Source organism: Schistocerca serialis, chromosome 2 (genome assembly GCF_023864345.2).
Source record: "Schistocerca serialis cubense isolate TAMUIC-IGC-003099 chromosome 2, iqSchSeri2.2, whole genome shotgun sequence".
Classification (NCBI taxonomy): domain Eukaryota; kingdom Metazoa; phylum Arthropoda; class Insecta; order Orthoptera; family Acrididae; genus Schistocerca; species Schistocerca serialis.
Genome location: NC_064639.1, coordinates 848401652 through 848424489, shown reverse-complemented (window position 1 = coordinate 848424489; position 22838 = coordinate 848401652). Strand labels below are relative to the sequence as shown.

The window sequence follows — 22838 nt, the reverse complement described above, 5'->3', positions numbered from 1 at the left end:
CGCTGCACCTTCACATGTCTTGTGGCTATCTGGATGATGTTTATGTGAAAATACTGAGATGTAGATTGTGGACTAACGTCAACATTTCTGATAGACAATCATAAGAACTCAGAACATGACAGTAAGTATAAGGCATAGTATGAAGACTCTCATGGTCAGTGTCCATTTGAATAAAATCCTTTTGGGTATTTGATCACCTAATTTTGAACCATAAAAATAACTATAAAACCAATATTTTAATTAATTTTACAATGATTTTCTTCAGGATGATCAAACTGCTGGGTTCTGGATGTGATCTCTCATACATACCATCCTTTTTCGATTGTCATGTGACACTGGACATCACAATCCTGGAATTTAATTGGGCAATTCAAAGTGAAGACATCTGAGGAGGGATGGTTGTACAAAAGTCTGTTTCCTGTGCTGCCCTGGTAGATGATGGGCACACAATGGCAGCTTGTACCCAGAGCTAGCAAGACATTGATGCCATGTAGTATTCTCTTGTGGTCACTTATTTCTGCTGTTGAATCTTGGTCTTGAGGAGTTGCTGTCTGCTGAACATACATGTCCCTCTGGAGTGGGGTCACTGGCAGTTGGACCGTTGGCAATATGTAACCAAGGTCCATGTTCAATTGCCTCCATTTTTCTACTGTTGCATCTGTGTCTGGTGAGGAAGAGCTTCTGAAAACTGATAGACTGTTACAGTTCAAAAGATAGTGTTCAGCTGTTGCAGATTTCCTGTGTCCTAAAGATCATTCTCCATTATGTGAGTGTTAATCTGTTCCCCGATTTGACCAACATAGACATTGCTGCATTCAGATCGAAGTTGGTGAACGCCTGCAGTGTGGAGAGCATCTACGGAATGCTTCATGGACTTTAGTAGATCCCCTCTCATTACATGAGGGGCATCAGTAATCTTGTAGACAAGACAATAAAATGGAGATGAATTAAATGACTATTTTGGAGTGGCTACAAGATCTGAGGTCTTCCTATCTGTCTCAACTATCCACTTTATAATAGTGAACTAACATTACTATTACTGTACTTTTCCATGTTGTGTGATTAAAATATTAGACTTTACATGCCTGACAAGCTACTGTTCATTTTAACTCATAGTATTAACATTTACAGGGTCTCATTTAATCAGGCTAAGTCATACATAATTTACTCTACAGCTGAACTATCTAATAAAGTTTAGAAAGGAGCTAATTCCTATTCATAATTATTTGAGTTTCCATCTTTTCAGAAACAAATGCAGTGTCGCTCTTATACTGCTCTTATTTTACCATCCAAAAGGTGCCTGGACTGAGTTTGTACCTAATGCATAAACCTTTTTTCTTCCCCTTATATCATAACCTTTATTGAGAACAATGGACATATAGTATTAATGTAATTAGGAATGGTATTCATTTGTATCAGTTTTACAAAGAGGTTGTGTCCAGCATCAACATATTATACAACTTTTAATTTCACTATGTTATTCTACTCATAATAAACAATGAAGTCCATTATTATTATTATTATAAAAGAAAATAGTGACATTAATTAATTTTAATTAAAACTGACACAAGCACAGGTAGGAGTAAATAATGCTGGTATCAAAATCATTGATTTTCCCTTAGCAATCTAAAACACCAAGCATAAAATAACAAAGTAAATTTGGATACAAGTTGGAAAAGTGTGTTCTAGTCAGCACCATTCTATTTAATAGAAAAGTTAATATTTAAAAATTTTTAACTTATATAGTGAAAAATAACTACACACTTTTGTGTAATTAACCTAAATATCTTGTTATGTGAACTCGACATGAAATGATCAGAACGCAACCATACTGAAATATTCCTTCCATCTACTCTCCGGCTTCTGTGATATAATGAGAAGGCACACTCGCAACCTTAGCCAGAATCCACATATTCTTATAGAAGTGTAGCATGCAAGATCAATGACGCGACAAGCTGTTTCCATGGATATAATTGGAAATGTTTTTGGTGGACCTGGATTAATTGCCTACTGTGGCACACTATCCAGTCATATTAAATAAGGGTTGCGAGCCTTGTTTTGGCCTGCAAGACAGGTGTAAATTCGACAAGTCAAACATTATGTAATTATTTTCAGATAAGATTCCTATATGTGACCGCTGGATTGGAAATGTTCACTGCTAACAGTTCAATAAATCACCTCATACTGCCTATTGTCAACTGCCATTGATAATTACTGAGTTCAGTGTCAACAGGGAAAGGTTACTCATGAACATCCCTCTCAGATTTTCAGGGATATGGATGAAGTTTACTAGCATCAGATAACTCTAGCCAAGTCTGTCACTTCTTTCTCTAACCACCAATTCCAGCTAGCAAATATCTTGATGTTTGCTCAGAATCCTTATTTTACTATAAAAGTGCACACGTAAAACTTCTCACCACTCACAGTTACTCCTCACCATTTGCAAAGAGCAAAAGGAAAATGCCTAAGCAGAAATCACAGTCCACACACAGGAATGCCCTTCGGAGTTCTCTCAGTCTTACATATTGAACTCAGTCACTTGGTTGATCGAGAAAGATCACCTACTGCCAGTTTCCGATATACACGATAAAGACACAATCTCTGTCTCAGAAGGCACACCATTTCTACACTTCATGAGGCCCGAGGGCCAACTTTTCTTATTTTGTGATCACCCTATCATTTTACAAAATTTTTAAAACATTGGCCTTTCTGCCAGTCAGAAACCAACAGCGAAAAGTATGCATTGTTATTGGCCACTCCCCTGTTACTGCTTACTGCACACCTGAAAAGTGCTTCCCTCAACAGAACATTAAGAACCCTTTCTGCAAAGTTCATCTTTGGAAATTTCTCTCCCTGTAAAGCCAACTGTTTAGAAGGATTAGGGAAAATCCAGCTGATTCTCTTCAAGCTGAACAAAACCCTCTTCCTCCCATTCACTGGAAATTGGCCAAGCCAACTTTCAACTACAGTGCTGAAAATGGACTAGAAATGATTTGTTTCAGTATACAGAAGCAGATTAATTAAATAGCCAGAATATTCTCTTTTTCCACATTAGTAATGATATGAATGATCTACAAAAAAATACAACTAGCTTAACAACTAATTCTTCTTGTTCAGATGATTATTGAAACTTATTTATCATTTTTGTAGAAGAAATTTCCATCTCATCATTCACAGTTAAGAAAAACAACCATTTTCATCAGTTTTCTCACAGGAAGTGTACTTGATAGTTGTCAATTGGCCTTATTTGCAAGGAATCTTCTTCTTCATTTGACTCCTTTCAATGAAGTTTGTGTTGCTGTTGTGGCTTTTCAGTTGGCCAATAGTACACAGCAATATTCTGTTGACACAAGTGGTTAATTTAAGTAAGTTGTGGGACAGTATAACGAGTTTTGTGGGCACACATTCCCGTAAGAAAACCACAAGGTTTTAAAGTGAATCACAGTGTTCCATTTCTTGTTTATGTTCCTGTGTATTGCTCAGTGCATCCAGTATAAGATCACCTTTAAACACACTACTGTTAATTTCACAAGTCTAATCAGTGATTTGTCTTTTTAACATTTTAGCTTTGTTTACTTCTGTTGCAGGTACAGCACTGGGTACTGTGATATCCTTCCCCTTATCTGGAGTCATTGCTGGCTATTTAGGTTGGGAATGGGTCTTCTATATTATGGGAGCTCTAGCTTCAATCTGGCTTGTACTCTGGATCTGCCTCATAAAAGACACTCCTGAACAACAGTACTTCATCACTGAGGAGGAGAGGAATATGATAATGGATACAACTGGTGACAGGGTACACCATTCAGTAAGTTTTGCTATACCATGTTTTCAGATTTTTTGTAGTGCATGACATTACCAGGCTGCCAATGTCATTCACATGCTACTCACAAATTACGATAAAGTTTAACTGAAGTTTGTTCTATAATTAACACAACAGAGAAATAATAGACAATAATGAAGACCTCCCTCAAAGAAGGTTGTATATAACATTTTTGGCAAAGTTGTGTTTCCACTGGAATAAAGTGGTACATCATATGAGACATGCAACCATAGCTACAGGTATCTTTTTTCTGTCAACAAGTTGAGCTATTTGTTGTTGTAATGTTGACCATCCTGGAAGAACATAGTAAATTAGTGAAAATGATGGGTGTTGCTAATGTAAGTTTCTTTCCAAAGGATATTGTGTCATTAAATTTTAGCATAGAAAGGAAAATGGATCCACCAAATTGGAACCAGACTGGCAAGAAAAGTATGAGGAGCTGTAGAAAATCTTACATTTCTGTAGTTGGTAAAGACATGCCTGGAAAAAAAGAACTATATTAAAAGTGTTACATGCAAAAATGTTGTTTATTTATTTACATATTTATTTATTTATTCATCTTTTTATTCCTGTTTAGATATATATTGGATACATCAGTGTACATTTACAATTACAGGTACAAGGTAAATTACATTTTGAGCACATCTATTATTATTTACAATAGACTTATACCCATATGTAAAATAATTAATGAAAACACAGGCAGTATAAAAATTTCAATATTAGTTTAATTTGATACATGTAAGCAACCAGTTTCAATTTCTATTCGGGAGGACGACGGTTCAATCCCGTCTCCGGCCATCCTGATTTAGGTTTTCCGTGATTTCCCTAAATCGCTTCAGGCAAATGCCGGGATGGTTCCTTTGGAAGGGCACGGCCGATTTCCTTCCCCATCCTTCCCTCACCCGAGCTTGCGCTCCGTCTCTAATGACCTCGTTGTCGACGGGACGTTAAACACTAATCTCCTCCTCCTCCTCCTTTCTATTGCAATGGATGAGACATAAGAAAAATTTTTATGTTTACTCTTCACTGATACAGTGTATTTAGCAGTTCTCAAGATATTATTTTCTAATTCTTTTGGACTGGTCTAAAAATATTTCTTAACACTGTACAAACATGCTGTTTTTAAGTACTCTCTTAGTTTTATTTTGGACACTGGTAGTGCTGTTATACTTTTTAAACTGCTTGGTAATCTGTTGTATAATAAGTAGACTGCTCTAGTGTGGTCTTTATCAGCCAGTTGTTGTCAGATACTGTTGATGTGACAGTCATCTTTTACATTTATTCTGTAATTGTATAATTCACTGTTTAGCATTGGTGTACAATTTAATTTGAGGTACATGATAGTTTCAAATATATACATAATGTAAGTAATAATTTTGTATTCTTTGAATTTGAGTTTACAGGACTTGCTTGGTGATAGCCTTCCAGTACATCTGATTTTATTTTCCTTTTTTTAGCAGTCTGTTCATATGCACATTTTCTGCCCTACCCAACATTATTATACAGTATGATAAATCTGGAATGGAATATGTAGGAATTTGGTTTTCCACCTGCTAGCATAGTTAGAAATACCATACAAGCAGATTGCTGAAGACTGAGCATGTGCTATGGAAAGATGAAAACCGAAATAAATGCATTGACATGCAAACAGTATTTATTGAATAAGATATATCTACCACAGGGGTTATATAACAAATTAACATGGAGGCATGCCACCAACAATGTTGCCGAGAGTTATGCAAAATCTAGGGAAAGACACATGTACAATGGTCATGTCACTGTGTGCTGACCTGTAACAAAATACCATTAACAAACTGAAATTAAGGCCCAATTACAGGTTCACATTTGCAGAGCAGAGAACAAAACCGGTGCATTGCATGAGACCTCTCTCCATGATTTGCAACTGCACGCTGAAAACACTATGTACAATATTACTCTCTGAGTGTTTTAAGTGGGTCATATCTACATGAATTTATATTCCCACAAAGGAAAGGGGTGCAATGTTCAATAATAACTACATCAGACTGTGAATGAATGTAACTATAAGTTCATGCAAAGCGTTAATACAATGACATTACTTCATGTGCTAATAGGCACATGCACTTGGGTAGGTGACTTGTTGAGAGCCTGTGAGGCCTCTCAAACACACTCGCATGGGCATGCAATCTGTACTGTTTGGTGAGATTTGGAGGAGGGGGGCGGTCATCCTTACTAATGTTAATGTAGTGGTAATCAAGAAGCAGTTCATGGAATAACTGTCTAGGAAAGGGCACTTTGGGTGCCCAATTACAACTAAGAAGGGTAGGCTGACTGTTCTTGCTGACTATAGAAGTAGCCTACAATGCTCGCACTGTGTGGTCACATGAGGCCAACTTTCCAGTACATGGTCTACTGGCTGCTCGTTCACATATCTAGCAGCACTGTGTGGCAAGCTGTTAAGTTATCTGTCACATGATTAAACATTACATATCACTCAGTGGTGACATTCAGAGTCACTTGCTCAGTGTCTACAAGAAGAGTGTCAGCCTTGGGGATAACATTCCAGCCACACGTTTTGCCAAGGAAAACCCACATATCACAAAGAAGCAGCTGGAGAAAGTCCATGCTAGTAGGGTGTTAGCTATGAATATAACTCTGGGTATGTGCAGATGCATCTTCTGCTGCTAGGAGAAATGAGTGGCAGGCATGAACATTTGGGTGCGCATTGCCACACACAGTACATCTAACAGTGATCTACACTCATGCTCACAAATTAAGGATAATTGCAGAATGTGGTGCTACACAACGTGGCACTACAAAAAATTGGTGCTAATATCATAGGCACATAGGAAACACACGCAACACACATCTGTAAGTCCACGGTATTGGTGATAAGTTGAGAAAACCATCCTGAAACACATGTGCTACAAAATGCCACTGTTTCCTGCACCTGTACCCCGACATCAAATGGGATATGATCACCATGCACACGTACACAGGCCGCACAATGGGTTGGCATACTCTGAATCAGGTGGTCGAGCAGCTTCTGGGGTGTAGCCTCACATTCTTGCAACAGTGCCTGTCGGAGCTCCTGAAGTGTTTTAGGGGTTTGAAGATGTGCAGCGATACGTCGACTGAGAGCAACCCAGATGTGCTCAATGGGGTTTAGGTCTGGAGAAGAGGCAGGTCACTCCATTCGCCTGATATCTTCTGTTTCAAGGTATTCCTCCATGATGGCAGCTCGGTGGGGCCATGCGTTATCATCCATCAGGAGGAAGGTGAGACCCACTGCACCCCTGGAAAGGTGGACATACTGGTGCAAAATGACGTTCCAATACACCTGACCTGTTACAGTTCCTCTGTCAAAGGCATGCAGGGGTGTACATGCACCAATCATAATCCCACCCCACATCATCAAACCATGACCTCCATACAGTTCCCTTTCAAGGACATTAAGGGGTTGCTATCTGGTTCCTGGTTTACACCAGATGAAAACCTGGCTAGAATCACTGTTCAGACTATACCTGGACTCGTCCGTGAACATAACCTGGGACCACTGTTCCAGTGACCATGTACTGTGTTCTTGACACCAGGCTTTACGGGGTCTCCTGTGACGAGGGGTCAGTGGAATGCACCTTGCAGGTTGCCAGGTGAATAAACCATGTCTTTTCAGTCATCTGTAGATTGTGTGTCTGGAGACAACTGTTCCAGTGGCTGCGGTAAGGTCCCGAGCAAGGCTACCTGCAGTACTCCGTGGCCATCTGCGGGCACTGATGGTGAGATATTGGTCTTCTTGTGGTGTTGTACACTGTGGATGTCCCGTACTGTAGTGCCTGGACACATATCCTGTCTGCTGGAATCATTGCCATAATCTTGAGATCACACTTGGTTGCATACTGTGTTCGACCAGCCTCCAGTCACCCTAGCATTCTACCCCTCATAACATCATCAATATGTGTTCTTTGAGCCATTTTCAACACACAGTCACCGTTAGCACGTCTGAAAATGTCTGCACACTCACTCGCTGCACCGTATTCTGACAGGCACCAACACACCTGTACATATGTGGACTGCTGCCAGCACCACCGTGCGATGACCACAGGTCAAATGCACTGCACGGTCATACCCCAAGGTGATTTAAACCCGCAAACTGCCCACCAGAGCATTATTTCACCATGTAACAGCATTATCCTTAATTTATGAGCATGAGTGTACATAAACAGTGTGGAACATTTTATTTATCAAAAATACTTTGCTACTTATGTTTGAGCTGATCTTTTCCATATTATTTTACTAGATCATAAGTCTGTCTATTGTTAATCTCAGGAACTTGTAACTGTCAACTTCTGTTAGTAATGTGCCTAAAAATCTTATATTTAGTTCCACTTCATTTGTTGTTCACTTTGCAAGTATTTCCATGTAAGTTGTTTTCTTTTGATTTACAAATATTTTGTTTTCATTTAAATATCCATTTGCCCTTTCTATGTCCATGATAGTTCTTGTTTCTATATCATTTATTGAGCTACTGCTTATAATGAGGGATTTATCATCTGCATACACCATTACATTTTCTTTTACTGATGCTGACATGCGTACCATTATAACATAAGAATTGTATATAGAATAATTTGTTTAGTTTGGCCATTGATTTGGGAAAACAACAAATGGACAATGATACTTTTAGACAACTATCTTGTTTTGAAAGGACATGTTGTAACAATAGGGCAAAAGTTTGTTGTTTCATGGCGTATCTTTGTTCCCTGGAACCATACTTTTGCATTAACTGGGGAAAAAAATAAGAGTACTGGATGTAATGGTTACTTATGAATGGAAATGTGTAACACCTGAAGCTTGTTTAAGTACATCTCTCATTATAAAGGAAATGATCCAGAATACTTTGTTGTTGTCAATGTCCTTGAAGGGATTACAAAGTGTGACTCAAACTGGAAAATTACTCGTTATGTAGTTGAATATCAAGGCAGATGATCAAAATACAGTATATCTGCATTTTAGTCATAATGTCATTGAACTTTGGGTATGTCATTCTCTGCTAAAAACACAAAGAGAAAATCAGCCTCAAATTAACATCCCTATACCTGCTATGAGGTTTCCTTTGGTGCATAAAGAGCTTCTTCCTCTCTGGACAGAAAAAAATTGGGGATTTGTGGAACTACCTCAATGTAAAATACCGGGAATTCTATGTGAACTTATCTTCTGAGTGAACTGTTTAATTTATTTTTACTCTGTTTAATTTTTTTTCTTTGTTATTACTTCCAGTCCTTCATACCACTAGTTTTATTTTTTTAGTTTGGAAGTTAATTAAATAAATACATTGTATTATTGCAGTATCTCAGATAATATATCCTGTTACAATTTTGCACTGTAAGAGAAAATCATTACTTTTTATATACAACAAACTTTCACAATGTACATTTACAGGACATGTAACATTCTTACAAGGAAAGCTACATAAAAATTAAGACAACTTTCTAAATACTGCAAAACATTTTAAATACATACTGCTGTTCTATAATACATACTGTGTATCTTGATTATACACAATCTTAATATATGAAAGGCAGTGTCCCAACTGATTGACCGACTCACTCACTCACTCATCACTTCTCAGCCCAAACCGCTAACAACAGAAACTTGAAATTTCGAGGGGGTGCTGGTCTTGTGGTATAGGTGTCATTTAAAACGGGATATTTCGAAATTCCACCCCCATGGGGTGAAGAAGTAGGGGATGAAATATTTTACGAAAATACTTCATTGTGAAGTATTTTTAATGCTACATCTATGAAATTTTGAATTTGGCTTCTCAGCTATAAATTTTCAAAAAAAAATGTTTCGCTGTTTTTGGACATTCAAACCATAAGGGGGTGAAAGAGGGGATGAATGTTTTTAAGGAAATATTTCATTATGCAATCACTTTTTAAACTAAATCTATGAAAATTTGTATTTGACTTACATATTTCACTGCTTTTGGAAATCCTGTAATATTGTATGATCAGAGGTACACAGTAGACGATGAGTCTTATTGTCATTGACTTGACAACTGTTTGAATTTTGCAGTCAGATTAAAAAGAACCATTCTGATGGGAATTAACTTTGCAAAAACTTGGAAATCTTCATTTTGAATGTCAAACACATCTTACTTGTTTTGCTGCTCTAGCAAGTGTAAACCCTTCTAGGAGACGTTAGTGGCAAGAATTTATGAAGTGTTGCTGAAGTGAACGATTTGTTGTATAAGCAACTATGGAGTCCATCTGAATATTTTTTCATGTACAATTCAGATATTAATAAAACATGGACACACTTCCTTTGATCAAAATGTAGACTGAGTTGAAAAGTGATGATATGTTTTAATCATGTTGTAATTATTCCTCAAGAAATTATGAAGGCTTTTTTGTGGGCTTTGATGCATTGGTAAGCATAAAGCTTCCGTGGCCATTGTCACTGCCAGTAAAATTCTTCTGGGATGTTGACTGCATTGTCAGTATATAAAACTGTCCAACATTTTGGCTACTATTGCCAATGGCCTTCCTCAAGGCTTTGTGCTGAGCTAGACTACATTTGTCTGTGAAACTGATCAGCTGCAAGGTGTTAATGCATTCTTGTGAATAGGAGAAACAAGGAAGACAGAATGTTAAGATCATCATCATCGTCATCACCATCATCATCATCAGAGTGAAGGGAAACAAGAGACACTGTAATGTTTTTTAAATAAAGATTTGTTATTAAAATACATCAGTCACTGTTACCACCCATATCAGAGATGATTGCTTCTCACAAGAACAGGCTCACTGGGAACAAACTAGTGAAAGACAAGGACTCATATTTCAATCAGCTGAGTTAATTGTTCTGGGATTTCCAGGAGTGAGAAGGGTTGGTTACAGTATTTCAGAAAATCTCTTTTTGTGAGCACCATTTGTACCATAGGTTGGATCTGGGAAATACTTTGAGGTATCTCAAATGTCTACACATGTTTGAGAACACAGAAAGAAATGAGATCTAGTCTGGTGATCATAATGCCTATGGTATAAATCTGCTCCTCCCACTTAAGCTGTCAGGAAATAGGTGCATAATGGTGAAACATTGTGGAGGGGAACCCTTCCATTGGAAATAGTTTTTACATGACACAATTTTTAGTTTGTTCAGGTTTAGGTGTGGTAAAGTAGAATGACCCAGAGATGCCACTCTTCATCAGGCTGACACCATATGTTCACCCAGTGCCATCGAGCTTATGCTCAGTCACAGCATCTGATCTTTTGATATCTCACACCCTGCAGCTATACCTGTTCATGTGTAGATAGATATTCAGCATCTTTGTTCTGCCAACTGAATCAGTGTCTTTGGGCTAAAGTGGGCTGCATATCATCAAGCACATTATGGATGCTCCATATTTCAAATGTTTTTCTCCAGCATCATTCTGTGCTTTCTATCTGCTGAAATTACCAGACTTAGTGCAGAGTTCTGTTGCTGATATAAATCTGTGTCATATCAGACTATATGCTTCGTGTAGCTCAGCTGGTGAATTTTGATCCTAGTGTGAACACAGCACAAGTATCGTATACAAAATGTAAATTACAGTATTAGAAAATCTTTCCTTAAAGTATCTGTCTGGACTGTAATCTAGACAGAAATGAAATATGTATGTTAAAAAGATGAGACTAGATCTTTTGAAATGCAGTGTTACAGAACAATGCTGAAGATTAGATGGGCAGACTGAATAAGTAATGAATAGGTCCTGAATAAAATTGAAGACAAAAGAGCCCTGGACTAAAAGAAGAACTAGGTTGATAGACACATTCTGAGGCACCAAGGAACAGTTAATTTGGTGATGGCGGAAAGCTTGGGAAAAAAAGGGGGGGGGGGGTTAAAAATTGTAGAGGAAGACTTTTGTTTTCCCACTTTAGATCACAAAAGTAATTTATTAACACTTCATTGAATGCACTGAAACACAGAATAAGTGACTCATGGTTCATAAGAACTGTTGATCCTGTGAATTTTCCAGGAATGCATATGACAACAGAGTAAACACAACTTGAATTATGGTGACAGGTATAACTCATAGGCATGGCTGAAATCAATCACTTGGCTGAAATGGTATCACAATCCACCAAACTAGAACTTAATAATGTTAAGTGGATGTCACTATACACAGATCCCAAGCAGGCCCAGGTGTCATGAACAAATAACATAATCAGTCCACAGTATATCCAGATATAACAACTGTATTGTAGAGTTGTCGTCAGTGCTTCAGTCAGCCGCAGAGAGGAATAAATTTTTGCTATCAAACTGAAGTGAGAGTGTGCCTGTAGTCGCTCGGTCTTAAAATGGCCAGCTCTGTCTTAAAACGGCCAGCTGATGGGTTCACATAGCCTGCTGGCCAGACATACTGTTCCAGTGAACCCGCTGGACATAGGTGTAACAAAGTGTATTAATAGTACGGGGTCATGCATTGATACTACCCATGGGATTACAGAAGAGACCAAAGCTTACAGGGTTACAAAAGAACGGTTCATCGAAAACATATCCAAAAAACTTACTCAGATGAACATCCGTTTTTTGTAATTTATGTAGACCATTCCTCATTGGCTTAAGTTGACATCATACAGCACAAACATGCCCTCACCAGATCTATATAATGTAATCCTGCCTATCCAACAGCAGCAGCTTCAGTGACTTGGGTCTCCTGACTGTTCTGGACATTGTCAACTTTAGCTGATGGGTAATGACTTTTTGATTTTAATAAGTATAAATTACCTTATTTTAAGTCATGTAATAAGCACAATTTCTAAAGCTAGTCATTTTAAATAAAATAATCATTGTGGTCTAGCTGTTCTTCACTAATTTTAATTGTCAGTTTGACAACTCATCTTGGAAAGAGATCACAAAAGGCAGTAGGTCTCTCCTGGCCATGACGGAATCTTATCAGCAGTACTAAAATCTTGTGCCTTTGTAACCATTCAATGAATCAAGGTGTATTTCCTAAAAGACTAAAGTATACAGTAGTAACACAAATATACAAAAGTAAGATAAGTGACTGACCTTGAATTATGGCCTAATCTCATTTCCTTTCCATCTTCACAACATTTCTTTGAGAAGGTAGCTTCGAACAGAATACTGAACCATCTTTCTGAGAATAACCTTCTAACAACAGCTCAGTTCGGCTTCTGTAAAGTCTTCTGTATGGAGAAGCCAATATATGATCTCACTAAATTCTGATAGAGCCAAATAATAAAAATTACCATGTTGGCATCTCTGTGATCTTGACAAGGCCCTTTGAGTGTGTAGATCATAAATTTCTGCTTTGAAAACTAAAATGTTATAGCATTAAAGGATATATTGCATGGATGTAGTCAGGTCACATTAGTAAATGGTACAACAAGAACAAAATTAAATTCAGGGTTGGGAAACATTAGATACGGTGCACCACAAGAATCAGTACTTGACTGACTCCTGTTATTGGTTTATGTAAACAATTCACTGAGGACATTGCAGAACTCTTCAAACACTGTGTTTATTGATGACACAAGGATACCTTTAAAGGGCTGAAATACATCCATAGCAGACACAAACAGGAGAATAATGGAACAGGCATACAACTGCTCACAGACAACAACTTAACCTTTAAGCTTGTAAATACTCTTATTATGCAGTTCCAAACAAATGAAAATACTTACAGGTACCCTAAGTAGAGATTAGTTGGCATATACTGGATGAGACTCAATGTGCAAAGTTCCTGGTGGACCAGATGGTTAATGAGGTGCACTAGCATTTGGAACCTAAGTTTTTCCTGCTCTGCACTCAGAAATATGTCTCAGACAGGATTGCTTGAATACTTTCATTAAGTTCTGTCTTATGGTTTATCTTCTGAAGCATTGCAACTAAGGTGAAAAAAGTATTTGTTCTTCAGAACTAACAATATTATGATAAGGATAGTTACTACTCACCATATAGTGGAGATACTGAGAAGTGTGCAATAAGAGTATTGTGCACCATTGACATCTGGATATAATGGAGAAGCCTCAGGTACCATGGGATTCTTACATTTTGGTGTGGCAATACATATACTCCCCAGTGGTAATTGTGATTGGATGAATGTAGTAAATACACAGAGATGAAGACTAATGCAGGATTGATTAGTATCAGAGTTGCCACAAGTTCTCAAAATCAAATAATTTCAAACATATCAGAAAAAAAAAACTGGAAAAATTTTGCTTTTGCCTCAGTAGCATGAAATTGTTTGTTTACTGAGATGTCGTGCTTTGTCGCTGGCAGGGCACAGTTGAGTATGTGCACCGCTTCTGTACTCTCTTATTCTTACTACTTCTCCCTTCCCACTCCCCCCCCCCCCCCCCCCCCGACCTTGCAGTCAGTGCTGCCACCACTACTTGCAACTGCCAATGAGACATAGGAGGGGGGGAGGCATGAGGAGTGGTTTGCTTGGATCTGATTATCAGAGCTTTTTGACACAGTGGCTGGAGACAACAGTCAGTGTGCATGAGTTGTGTCTGAGTGATTGTGTGAATGTGTGTGCACCCTCGTTTTCTGACAAAGGCTATGGCAAAAAATTTAGTTGTGAGAGTGTGATTGTCTTTTCTGTGTGCGTGTCTAAGGCTCAGAGAGTATCTTTATGGTGAATTGCTACCTATCCTCATTGGTATCAATTCTCAGAGTATTTGCTTAAGTTATCTGTTGTGTGGGTGATCACCACAGTCTCATTTCATCAACATTGTGTCTGTGACACATGAATAGCTGGCCACAAGAGTGGACTTCCATGACTGGCCAAAACTGCAGGCCATTTCTGGGGGTATTTTTAACGGATTGGCCTTGCCGATCTGAAGCGCATAGTTTCCCACAAATGTGCAGGCCCTACCTGTCAGATCTAGTCTCACGGATCTGCCCGCAGGCTGGGTATGTCTGTGTGTGGCGTAGAGGATTTTCATGGTTATCCATGGACCCAGGGCTGTGGTGCTCCTCAGCAGGCCAGAGGCCATGGGCGATGGATTGCAGGAACTGCAACTGTCTCGTTGCATGTACATTGTACAGTGCGGTATTTTTTTTTTTTTTTTTTTTTTTTTATTTTATTTATTCTAGTACATTTTGGCACATTGAAAGTAGTTTATATATTAGAAAGTATGGATGATAAGGAGAAGAAAATTGTGGCAGTCGCTGGCAGTTTATACACTATGTACTCATATATTTCTTGAAAGCAAAATAATGCAGTACCTGTAGAATAATAGACATAACACAGTGGGTAACAACCGTCAATAACAAACGTAGTAGAACAAACATTTTATTGGCAGTCACCTATAGTGTTGGTTTACACAACTTTTCCCTACCTTATACATTTCTTTCAAGAGGCCTACTTTTTTTTAGGTTATTTCTGAAAGCAGTAACGGTATTTTAAATCTGTCTCACGACTCAAACAAAATGTGTGTTGTTGTCACCAAATGTGTTTCGCTTTATTGAAATAAAATAACATCACTGGTCTTAATGAAACATATATACCATTTGGCTTGCTTTCTCTATCTAAAAAACAGTTAATTACAAAGGATGTTGATGTTAGTACTTAAGATTTTTGCTTGCACATTTAGAAATACAGAAGTCCTTACATTTTTTCATCAACTTATGCCATTACTTACCCTTGAGATCTCAGAATTTGTCAGGGAAAAATGCTAAAACTTGTCTGGAAATCAGGGAAATATCAGGGAATTTGACTTGGGGAAACTTGTGGCAACCCTGGATATGGAGAGTTGTACCAAACTAGGCTTTGAACTGGAGATCTCATCAATAGCCATGCACATCTGTGCACAGGCAGGCTAAAGCAGTTATTCATCATTAGGATAGCAATGACAGTAATAGAATGGTCCTGCGTATTTCCCTGCACTAGATTTTACGCACAGGATGCGAACTGCTTTGCATTAGGTATTTTATTTTTAGTAAGTTTTGAAACACTAGTACAATTGTATAAAATAATGTATTCAAGTGACAAGTATTCTCATGCACGTTGATATGTAAAGTCCTAAAAATATGCAGGAATCCTCACTCCATCATTTACAGACATATTTAAGTGGCACAAAATGCATCCTTTGGAACACTGTAATCTTAAGCCGACTTGTATCTGTTATTCTGTTTATTGAATTTTGTAGCTCCGAAAAGAGGTTGTAGAACTAATACATAAAGAAAAAAAAAATCATGTAAATCACCAACAGTATGAATTAGGATGAATCGATATTCACCGCAGAGAAGAAGCATTGAATGGCGTGCTGGCACATTTAAAAGTAGGCTAAACTATAAGACAAAATCCTTCATCAATTCAGAAAAATGTACACGTTTATATGAAGGTCACTCAGAAGGTAAAGAACATTTTTTTCTACATAAATTTTTGATATAATGAAACAAAAATGTGTTTTATATACAATGTGATACCCATGCTACTTTTCTACATAGTCACTGTTCGAATTTAGGCACTTTTCATACCTCTTTACCACCTATACTATGCCTTCTGCATCCTCAGTTGCCACCAAGTTGTCAAACTATTGATTAATGGCTTCTTTATGTTCATCGTCAGTTCCATAGCACTGTCCACTCAAAAAAATCCTTGAATTTGGGGAATAACTGATAATCGATTCATTAGTTACGCAGAGATGAAGAGGCTTGCACAGGATAGAGTAGCATGGACAGCTGCATCAAACCAATCTCAAGTGATAATCACTTGGGGCTAGGTCTGGACTGTATGGTGGATGTTGAAATATTTGAAGCTAGTTCTGCATCAATCCCACTCAATGCAGACATGCATTATTGTGAAAGAGGATGACTCCACTGGTTAGCAGTCCCCGTCCCTTGTTTTTAATGGTGCAGCAAGGTCATCGAAGTGTCTGACGCTAGGCCGCTGAATTCATGGTCTCACCTCTAGGCATAGTAGTCAATGAGCAGGACATCCTTAAGATGCCAAAACACCATAGCCACAATCTTTCTGGTGCTCAGAATTTGTTTTGCTTTTTTCAGTTTCATTCGGGGATTGTGAATGATGCTATTCCATTGACTGGCACTTTGTTTTTGTGTGGTGTTCAAGTCTCATCACCAGTGACAATGTGATTCAAAAATTTTATCGCCACCTTTTTCATAACAATTAAGAAATGTCAATGCAGCTGCCATTTGTTTAGTTTTGTGTTCATTTGACAAAATTCGAGGAACCCACAGGGTACACATTTTTTTATAGCCCAGTTCTGCACATACAACACAGTTCTTGAAATGTCTGGGAAGAATGAGTGCAGAGCGATAGTTGTAAAATGCCTATCTTCTTGGATCTTTGTTTTGAGTCTATTAGACACCAGTAAGAACCGGTCTGAGTAATTTCTTCAGCATGAACATTCTTCTGTCCACCTTTAAACATGATACACCACTTCCAAACTGACACTACATTCATCACATTACCATACACCATCATTATCTGTGCATAAATTTTGATGAGTTGGACTTTTTGCACATGTAAAAAGTGGGTAACAATCATCCATTTTGTCATACATTTTAAAGTCACACAGCTAAGCAGTAAGCAACCATAATGGATTGTAGCAGCTGACAAACTGAAGCAGATGAGTACCAAGGTCAGTGGTGGTGGGGGATGTGGTCACGTGTCAAAACAAAACATTCTTTACGTTCTGAATGACCCTCGTACATGCACAACTCACACACATATGATCACTGTCATCTCCTGGTGCTAAGGCCTGGCTCCTGGCAGCAGAAATTAGTGATCTTTGCTGAGGTGGGTAGTGGGGTTTACAGAAGAGATGTAGAGCAAGGAGGGGAAGGCATAGAAGGCTAAGGGCAGGGGAAGATGCTGTGTGCTGCATGTGACAGTGTGCAGAAACGTAGCAGGGATATAATAGTAGGCTGCTAGACACAATGTAGGAAGGCTGTGTTGTGGAGAGGGGTGGGTGGGGTGGCAGAGAAGGGGAAAGGATTATTTATGTTTACTGGGGGGATAGAAGGCTTGTGTGAGGCTGGAGTGGGAGCAAAGAAGGGCATAAGAGGCAACTGGAGATGGGGGATAGGGAATGTTGAGGCCTGGGTGGGTGACGGGAATGAAGAATATCTTGCATATAGCGCTCCCACGTGCACAAGCCAGAAAAGTTGCAAAATTCAGAAATCCATCCCAAATTTTACATTAATTACTATGTATTTAATGCTTTTATCAAGTACTTACTTTCATTATTTATGAAATGGCTTACTGAAATCAGTGTATGAGACTTTTATGTTAGATTTACGCATCTTTTTTACAATAAACTAGCAGGAGGAGCTTTCAGCGATAAAATAATTGGTACAATGGGCTATCATATGAACTATTTTTTTCTTCTTGCAGACACGCCACGTTCCATGGAAAGCAATGTTTACTTCAATGCCTTTCTATGCCATTCTTGTGTGTCATTTCTGTGGCAATGTGGGTTGGTACATGTTGCTGATGCAACTGCCATCATACATGAAGCATATTTTGCACTTCCCAATTAAAAAGGTAAGAATCCTTTCACATAATGTTGTTTTGTCAAACCAGTCATTGTTGTATATTCAGTATAATACTTCATTTTCAGAATGCTGGCCTATCTGCACTCCCTTATTTCTGCATGTGGCTTTTCACCTTAATTCTGGGCAAATCACTTGAAGCCCTTGAAGACAAGGGTGTGATTTCACAAACTGGTTATAGGAAGATTGCCACATCAATATGTGAGTACACCTATGTTCACCTTCATTTAAGGTTGCTGGTTGATTTAGACATACATTTATGTACCATAATATATTATGAGCATTATACAAATGTGGCTCCTTGTATCACGGTTACCTAAATTGTCTCAGTCACAACTGCCGCATAAGCATACGCTACCTCATACATAGGGTGGTCCATCTGATGTTTCGGATGAGATTATGTAGGAAACTATACATCGGTAAAAATAGTGGGTAAGACAAGTTCGTAAGCTCAAAGGGGGACATCAAATAATAATAAACGTGACCCCCAGCCCCACACCCTTGGGTGGGGCAGGAGGCATCTTTTAAATCTTAAATGGGAACCCCCATTTTTTATTGCAGATTCGGATTCTCCATAAAAAGATAATCAAGTTTTGTCTGAAACATTTTTTTAAACCATTGACAGATGGTGCTAAAATAGAGAAAAATTAATTTTTTTTTTACAAAATGTATCCTACCCACCACAGTTTATGATGGAGGGATGCGGAATGGTATTAAAATCTCATTAGGGAACTCTTCACAATTGCATTACTCACCCGACTGTGGCACTGCCATGCCCAAACTGCGAACTGTGGCTCAGTATAAATGTCGGTGCAATGTGATCAGATGTCACTTCACTTTCTGGTTTTGAACCGTAAACATCAACTGATGAAAGTAAATTATTCTTTAGTGCAACACGGCTCACTATCCTCCTACAGAGATTGTTGATATGATGTTAATTTTAGGTGAATGCCATGACAATTACGCTGCAGCTGCGCAATTGTATGCAGATAGTTTCCCAGACACAAAATCCAAGCGAAAACATTATTCGAAATTGCACTCAACGAGCTCGAAGTGGATACATGCACAATCCACATTGTTATCGCAAATACAATGAAAATGACACTCATACCCTTACCTTTCTTACCTGTGTTCAACTGGATTCAGAAATGAGTAGTTGTGCAATTCAGAGACAAACTGGAATAGAAAAATCAACTGTTTTGAGGATTTTGAAGGCACATAAATAGCATGCGTATCACATCACACTGACACAGCCATTAACGCTGAAAGATATTGCAAATACCCGTGCATTTCTGCCAATGGGCCTTGGAAGTGATAAGAGGTGACAATAATTTTTTTAGATATGTTATGTTCACCGATGAAGCCACATTCAAAAACAACGTCATGATTGTCATTATTGGTCCCCTGTCAATCCATACTGGCACAAACCCATTTACAATCAACACAAATGGTCGTTAATGGTCTGGTGTGGAATTTTAAACGGTTACTTGATAGGACTGTATTTTTTTTTACCGAAATGTTACTGTTGTTGTTGTTGTTGTTGTTGTTGTTGTTGTTGTGGTCTTCAGTCCTGAGACTGGTTTGATGCAGCTCTCCATGCTACTCTATCCTGTGCAAGCTTTTTCGTTTCCCAGTACCTACTGCAACCTACATCCTTCTGAATCTGCTTAGTGTATTCATCTCTTGGTCTCCCTCTATGATTTTTACCCTCCAGGCTGCCCTCCAATACTAAATTGGTGATCCCTTGATGCCTCAGAACATGTCCTACCAACCGATCCCTTCTTCTGGTCAAGTTGTGCCACAAACTTCCCTTCTCCCCAATCCTATTCAATACTTCCTCATTAGTTATGTGATCTACCCATCTAATCTTCAGCATTCTTCTGTAGCACCACATTTGGAAAGCTTCTATTCTCTTCTTGTCCAAACTATTTATCGTCCATGTTTCACTTCCATGCATGGCTACACTCCATACAAATACTTTCAGAAATGACTTCCTGACACTTAAATCTATACTCGATGTTAACAAATTTCTCTCCTTCAGAAACGCTTTCCTTGCCATTGCCAGTCTACATTTTATATCCTCTCTACTTTGACCATCATCAGTTATTTTGCTCCCCAAATAGCAAAACTCCTTTACTACTTTAAGTGTCTCATTTCCTAATCTAATTCCCTCAGCATCACCCGACTTAATTAGATTACATTCCATTATCCTTGTTTTGCTTTTGTTGATGTTCATCTTATATCCTCCTTTCAAGACACTGTCCATTCCATTCAACTGCTCTTCCAAGTCCTTTGCTGTCTCTGACAGAATTACAATGTCATTGGCGAACCTCAAAGTTTTTATTTCTTCTCCATGAATTTTAATACCTACTCCAAATTTTTCTTTTGTTTCCTTTACTGCTTGCTCAACATACAGATTGAACAACATCGGGGAGAGGCTACAACCCTGTCTCACTCCCTTCCCAACCACTGCTTCCCTTTCATGACCCTCGACTCTTATAACTGCCATCTGGTTTCTGTACAAATTGTAAATAGCCTTTCGCTACCTGTATTTTACCCCTGCCACCTTTAGAATTTGAAAGAGAGTATTCCAGTCAACATTGTCAAAAGCTTTCTCTAAGTCTACAAATGCTAGAAACGTAGGTTTGCCTTTCCTTAATCTTTCTTCTAAGATTAGTCGTAAGGTGAGTATTGCCTCACGTGTTCCAGTGTTTCTACGGAATCCAAACTGATCTTCCCCGAGGTCGGCTTCTACTAGTTTTTCCATTTGTCTGTAAAGAATTCGTGTTAGTATTTTGCAGCTGTGACTTATTAAACTGATAGTTCGGTAATTTTCACATCTGTCAACACCTGCTTTCTTTGAGATTGGAATTATTATATTCTTCTTGAAGTCTGAGGGTATTTCGCCTGTTTCATGCATCTTGCTCACCAGATGGTAGAGTTTTGTCAGGACTGGCTCTCCCAAGACCGTCAGTAGTTCCAATGGAATATTGTCTACTCCGGGGGCCTTGTTTTGACTCAGGTCTTTCAGTGCTCTGTCAAACTCTTTACTTGTGTTAACTGTTACTGCGGAATCTTATTTACAACTTATCCGTGATGATTTGTTGGAGCTAATGGAAGATGTTGATTTGGAAACTAGGCAATGAATGTGGTTCCAACAGGACAGAGCAGCTCCCCATTATTCTAAAAATGTGCGGAACATTTTAAATTTATGGTACCCTGGTCGGTGGATAGGATGTGGTGGACCAATTCATTGGCCTTCACGTTCGCCAGACCTAACATCTCCTGGAAAGACAGCCCACAACACGAAATGATATGGAGCAATGCATTTGAAGAGTGTGTCCAACCATACCAGGGGATGTGCTGCTCAAAACTGTGGACAACTTTTGCAGACGATTGATGAAGCAAATGGGGATAATTTTGGACAATTTTTACATGGCTAATTCCATTAATTAAGCACCCCAAATTGTGAGAGGCAAGGGGACCCACACTAATGAAGCACCCCATGGGAACATCATTCTACTACGTCTATGTCATTGTTCCTGGGTAACACTAAAAGTAGGATACAGTACATTTTGTACAAAAAAAGCTTAATTTAGCACAACAAAAGAACTGATGCACATTTTTTATCGATTTGATGTGTCTTTCTCAGATAATTCTAAATAAATTGGAGTTTTTTTGCCAATTTTAGTTTCTCTCGATTTTAGCACCATCTGTCAATGGTTTTAAAAAATGTTTCAGACAAAACTTGATTACTTTTTTACGGAGAATCCGAATCTGCAATAAAAAATGGGGGTTTCCATTTAAGATTTAAAAGCTGCCTCCCACCCCACCCAAGGGTGCGGGGGCTGTTGGTCACGTGTAGTATCATTTGATGTCCCCCTTTGAGCTTACGAACTTGTCTTACCCACTATTTTTACCCGATGTATAGTTTCCGAGATAATCTCATCCGAAACTTCAGATGGACCACCCTGTATAATATGTCTGTTTTCACTTAATCTCTAATGACAAAATCTGACAGAGAGAATGATAAAATTAAACTGTTCATAAGAAATTCTGACATTGATGTACAATAGATTCATACTTTTGTGCACCAAATTTGTCTGTGGAATTTACGTAAATAATAGGAGTTAGTGTATCTGTGCATCTTAACACAATACCGCTGCGAAATAATATGTCAGGTTAACACAAAAGATGAAGTGAATATACTTAAATGACTAAGATATGGTATCTGGATAAGGTGTTCTGTGACCCAGTTTGGCCCTCCAGTTATTCTACACTGTACAAGTAAATAAACAAACATCGTGTAGCTCCCAGCCTAGTACAAAGCCTTTTTAATTGAGATCGCTTTCAAGCAGTTATCTCGCTTGGCCTCCCAGTGCTGAGCCTTCACATTGGTAGACGATGCTAAATGCAAGGTCACAGAAGCATTCAATATGGTAAAAAGTAAATGTACATTCAGGAAAACAGGATCAGCACCATGCATTTGCCCTGTAGACATAGG

At 38.5% G+C, this 22838-nt stretch overlaps 1 protein-coding gene across 2 annotated transcripts in view; it reads left to right on the top strand.

Annotated features, from left to right (window-relative positions):
* The window catches only part of LOC126458128 (sialin), a 311357-nt gene that overhangs the window by 228196 nt on the left and 60323 nt on the right, over nucleotides 1-22838 (top strand). For both annotated transcript variants that reach the window (XM_050094964.1, XM_050094963.1), the window contains 3 exons: nucleotides 3588-3805; nucleotides 18177-18326; nucleotides 18403-18535. In XM_050094964.1, the coding sequence (XP_049950921.1) occupies nucleotides 3588-3805; nucleotides 18177-18326; nucleotides 18403-18535 (501 nt within the window). The remainder of the gene's footprint in view (nucleotides 1-3587; nucleotides 3806-18176; nucleotides 18327-18402; nucleotides 18536-22838) is intronic.